Below are 5,832 nucleotides of genomic sequence, written 5' to 3'. Positions count from 1 at the left end.
AGATACCGACGGACACATACATGGAAGGAACACTTACCCAAATCATCATCATCATCATCATCATCATCATCATCATCATCATCATCATCATCATCATCTATGTATCACCACTACCACCACTACAACCACTACCACCACCACCACCACCATCGTCGTCGTGTCAAGGGATATTCCGTTGTTTTTGTTTTATTCACATATGTTTTTTGACTTATCCTTCTTTGGTCTATTCCGTAAAATTTTACTATTACTGGGTTCATTTGTTTGTCGATAAAACGGTGGATGTGTACAACCTTCTGCATTTACGATCACAATATTTCTTTAATCAATTTAATGGATTTTGTATCTTGTGTCTTATCAAATATCTATACAAACTAAATAATGTAGACTTATATACTTATACTTATGCTTTTACTGAAGAGACATAGTTTGTCGACATGTGCATCTTGTGATGTATAATTGGAGTTCTACATTGTTCTTAAACTAATATAATTGCAACATGCTAAGTATGTATAGTAAATGAAGCTAAAGCCAACAGGGCAAGCGCCGAAAAGTCAAAAAAAAAAACCCGGTGCGCCGGAATGATAAGAAGTTTCGCAAGTGACACCTTAAAATTGACTATGAGCTACACATGTTTATTTTACTATTATGCTTTAAAATTTAGGAACTGCTTTATCATTGATATCAACTATCAAATCGTTGTCAATTTTTATTTTTATTGTTCAGACATAACTTGTTATTTCCCAGGGTTCACAGTAATTGTCTCTCTGATTTTCTAGGCTTTGTTGTCGTGTTTCAAGAACCTCCGTTTGCATTCGTAAAATGTTTGGTAACATCCTCGTCTTTCCACCATTTTCAACACAAATTGATCTTGGCCTTCCCGCACGTAATCGTGCTTTGACTTTGAAAACGAGTTCGATCAACCAAATCATTAGTGTTGCAAAACTGACGAATATACAATAAAAGAACACTGATCTTGGATGCGCTCCGTCCTAAATATAAGAAATACATTGATAAAATGTGAACGAAAACTTTTATAAAATTCACCCATATCTTCTTTAATACATACTACTAAACATTAAATATAATTTGAATAAATAATTATTCCATGTCTTATCTTTTCTAAGTTTGGTGAATTTTGTAAAGATAGACTTGCTGCAACTCATTTAAAACCTTCTTTTCTATTGAGGAAGGTAAATAAGCTAAATATATTTACTGGAGGAGTGATGAGATGATTGAAGCTGTTAATTTTCTCCTTGGTAATATTTATGTACGTTTCGGCAATAAAGTTTATTGACAGGTTGTAGGTACTCCTATGGGCATCAATTGCGCTCCTTTATCTTGTACTGTTATGAATCACAGTTTATGGACAAACTCAGTAAAGACCTGTCTACTTTGCGTTTGATTTATAAATTCAACAAAATTTACCGTTATTTTGATGATATTTTTTCGTTAAATAATCAAGCATTTTCTAAATATACTGCTGAAATATACCCAAAGGAACTTACTTTAAATAAATCAAATGTAAACAGTAATAACGGTCCTTTTTTAGATTTATATATTTCAGTTTTACACGAGAAACTTTACACTAAAATTTACGACAAAAGGAACGAATTATCGTTCCTTATTGTTAATTTTCCTTTTTTGGACGGTGATGTTCCTTTGGCACCATCTTACGATGTTTATATATCACCACTCGTTCGCTATGCCCGTGTCAGTTGTGACGTTTTGGATTTCAATAGACGTAATCTATGTATTACTAGTAATTTATTTAGTCAGAGTTCGTTACAACAAATTACTTAGCATTTTTACTAAATTCTTCCATAGATATAAAGGTTTGGTTTTAAAGATAGAAAACGTATTTCAAACGGGATAGCACATCCTAATTTTTACGAGATGTTGTTTAAAGAGCCCGGAAATTTAGAAACGATTCGGGTAAACTTATCGATCCTTAAAAACCAAACTTATTCTAAAAGGTTACCAAATTAACACTGAAATTAGATCTTTGAATATTGTTTTTATTGGTATTAATATTGATTTTGTAATCAGTAAATTAAAATCAAACTAAATTATATGTCTATATACATATGCATATGCATGGCTCTACAATCTGTCGAACCGTATCTTGGCATTGCACAGGGTCAAGTATTTTCCTAACTCTTAATGAAGTCTTTACACTCAATCCATTGGATTTTGGATGTGTACTGATTGATATTTTAGTCTTAGATGCATGCTTTTTTTATTAGATGTTATTGGTTTTGAACTAGCTGTCGGTAACTGTGAATACTTTCAGATCTGTACGTAGTGTCTTTTTTGTTGTGGGGATGTATAAGTACCTTGCCATGTCCAATCTGTGTTTTTGTTACATGTATTTCTATTTGGATTCATCTGATGAGTTAAGCCTTTTTTCAACTGAATTTTAAAGTTTGTTCATGTGTTGTACTTTTACCCCATTTTACAAGGTTGGGGATGGTTGTCCCTTTGAAACTAGTTTAACCTCACCACATTATAAATGTGCCTGTCCTAAGTCAGGAGCCGATAATTGAGTGGTGGTTGTTGTTTGTTGCTTTTTATCATATTTGTGTTTCGTTAATTGTTTTGTATAGTGTGTTCGTGTATCGTGCTGTTGCACCACTGACTCAGATTAGGGGGACGGTTTGGCGCCATCTAACTAGTTTAACCCCGCCACATTCTGTCTGTGCCTGTCCGAAGCCTGTAATTCAGTGGTTGTCGTTTGTTACTGTGTAACATATTTGTTTTTCGTTCATTATTTTGTACATAAATTAGGCCGTTAGTTTTCTCGTTTGAATTGTTTAAAGTTTTGAAATTTAGGGGCCTTTTATAGCTTACTGTGTGGTATGGCCTTTGATCATTATTGAAGGTCGTACGGTGACCTATAGTTGTTAGTTGCTGTGTCATTTGGTCTTTTATGGAGAGTTGTCTCATTGGCAATTATACCACACCTTCTTATTTTTATATTATATTCATTTTAATCGAAATATACTTTGATTTCGTTTCATGATAGAAGGGACACAATGACTACCATCATAGTTTAAAAAAATGAATGGGCATCAACAAGAAAAATGATCTACAACATGTTACAGTGAATAAAAATGCAGATGCTTCGATGAGTTAGCAACTTAACAACAGAATATCCCGAAATATCTGTATAAGGCAACACATTATACAATATTTTAAGCTATAGATCGTCACGAGATCTACAATACATTGCCAAAAAAACACGAAACGATGAAAAGGAGCAGATATCACATGATATGCCCCATGCAAGTTTGGACAAGTTGGGACATGCAACGCGGTTATCTTATATATTGTTCACCTTCTTATCACAACCAACCTTAAAGGAACTTTGATAACAGTTGGTGAGATTTCTGCATTCCGGATAGAATGTTCACATGTATCGGATGATGCTATGTATGACTTATGAAATACCAAACTAAAATAACCATGATTGAACAGAAAAATATAGTTATTGGAGTTTTTAATCTTTGAAATTTTCTTTAACTGCATCTTTATTCGTAAAAGCAAGATGATCAAATAATTTTAGAATCATCAATTATTTAACTTGAAACGAGAATCTTCGTATCTTAAGAAATAATCACAACTTGACCTCATTTGATGCATAGTAAAAACTAGAAGGTGTTTTTTTGTGTGTCAATTACAGTTAATTTCACGTGATGTTACTAAATCTCTATATCCAACTTGCAACTTACTAATTAAATATGTAGTTAAGTGTGATTCAGCCAAAATAAACTCACGTTGTTCACTGTGTCATATATTTCTCTTTCATAAGTATAAACACACTCGCAATCGTCCTCGGTTTCATTGTGCTCAAGTTGTGAACCAGTACATCGGACTGAACATCTTTCCAGCTGATGCCAAGATGGACAATTGACTGCACATTCAGTCAATCCATAAGATCCAGCTAAATGCAGAAAAGACATAAAATATACATTTAGAATTAAACAAAACATGTAAAAAAAAAAAAGAAAGGTCACACCAAACCAAATTTCCGGATGTGTTCAACATTCTATAACAAACAACATTAATCATTGAAATTGATATTCTTAATTCATTGAGTTAAACAATTATTTCCGTGCTTAACACAAGTGTTACTGCAATTTAAGCACTCCTTTACCGTCTATATCTGAGGAAGGTATTTTTTGCAGGGCACGTTTAGCTGGTCAACCATAATCCAACACGGAAATGATATGAAATTTATGTACATGTATATATATATATATCATATTATCTAATTGTCGTCAAATTGACTACTAAAATGAATAACATTTTCAATTAAATGTGTAAATATCGAAATGTAGTTGACATTAACAAATGTTATTTCGAACATCTAGATGCAATTATGATAAAAAAAAAAACTATGCTCCTGTTACGCAGTCTTTTAGGGATTATTGAAGTTAATAATCAAACTATTAACTTAGTACGGATCAAAATTTTGAATAAAAGTGATAGCAAAACACCTGTTGTAAATATAAAAACTTATGTCAAAGTACAACAAATATTAATTTGGCGAATACTAAGTATATCAACATATTATATTTCATAGAAAAATGTATTAAATAAAAGCATTGGTCAGTTGGATTTGATTTATTCATTGCTAAAGATAATAACCTCCGTTGTATTTATCTTTACATTCTTTGAAGTTCACTTGATGACAATCAGGGCAGCACTTGGTCAGTTCTCGATCGATAAGATGTCTGAAATTAAAGGACAGACATTTTAATAGAAAATATGAAGCAAACGCACTGTAATTGACAATTCATTTCTTTTTTATTATATTTTATTTTAGCAATTAGCAAATTGTTGACCTTAATCTGTAATTGATTTTCTTTATGTACGCTATCATTCCTTCTATTTTTATTTATACAATCAGGTTATGTATCAATGAATCAATGAATATCGTTTTCAGTTGCCCCACGCGTACAAAAACAGACAATTTATTCATGTCATGATTTTAGTTTATAACTGTTATCACAAGTGCATGTACAGGCATCGACGAACACATAGTTTAACTTTTAAGATATGATTTCATTTGAAAGTTTTATTTCGATTAGTAAAAGATATATTATTGAATTAGTAGAAGGTAAGCCAATTTGAAAAAAAAACAAAAAAAAACGTGCATACATGTAAACCACTATTTCAAAGCACTGTTAATACTTTTAAAAACTCAGAACAACAGTTTAATTAAAGCATTATGACATGCATAATAGTTAATTAGAATGCAATTATGTTGATTAATAAAAAACGACTTACATGGTTGATTGCGTTGTCGGTTTGGCATAGGGCGATTCTGTTGTTTGTGAATTGCTATATACGAATGAAACTGTCAGAAATATAAAAAAAATCGTCCTGATACCACACCGTTTCATATTATTTTTATCATGTAAGAAAGATTGCACTGTAACTATCATAACAGAGTGTGGGCAATAAGTTCCTCTTAAACAAGGAAGTTTACGCATCCGGAATCCATTACGTTTTTTTTTTTCACTTTCTGTAAATCTTATTACATAATTAATTTTCAAATTGAAAACAAATTGCTTGTAAGAGTCCACCTTGAAAAGTTATTGCAAGGATTGTGTAATGTATAGTAAACATGAATCTATCAATACGCGAGGTTTTGGATTTAACGTGCTATTTTCAACCGTACTTTGCTACGTATTTTATACTACTCACACAGCCAAACTGATGCCCTTTTTCGATATGAATTTTCCTTTTTTTTCCTTTTATAGTTGATGTGTTTCCATCGGTTTTAGTTTGTTACCCGGGTTTGTTTTTGCTTAATCGAATTATGACTAT

The 5,832-nt window shown here is 31.9% G+C and overlaps 1 protein-coding gene across 1 annotated transcript; it reads right to left on the bottom strand.

The window, feature by feature from the left end:
• Window positions 1-616: 616 nt before the first annotated feature.
• LOC127718308 (uncharacterized) lies at window positions 617-5,459 on the bottom strand. The gene is made up of 4 exons (XM_052224304.1): window positions 5,290-5,459; window positions 4,648-4,733; window positions 3,774-3,940; window positions 617-989 (listed from the first exon to the last, which is right to left on the bottom strand). The coding sequence occupies exons 1-4, from the start codon at window positions 5,445-5,447 to the stop codon at window positions 720-722; spliced, it is 681 nt and encodes a 226-aa protein (XP_052080264.1). The 5' UTR covers window positions 5,448-5,459; the 3' UTR covers window positions 617-719.
• Between the last annotated feature and the right edge of the window lie 373 nt (window positions 5,460-5,832).

Source organism: Mytilus californianus, unplaced genomic scaffold (genome assembly GCF_021869535.1).
Source record: "Mytilus californianus isolate M0D057914Y unplaced genomic scaffold, xbMytCali1.0.p SCAF_10, whole genome shotgun sequence".
Taxonomy (NCBI): domain Eukaryota; kingdom Metazoa; phylum Mollusca; class Bivalvia; order Mytilida; family Mytilidae; genus Mytilus; species Mytilus californianus.
This window is presented reverse-complemented; position numbering and strand designations above follow the sequence as displayed.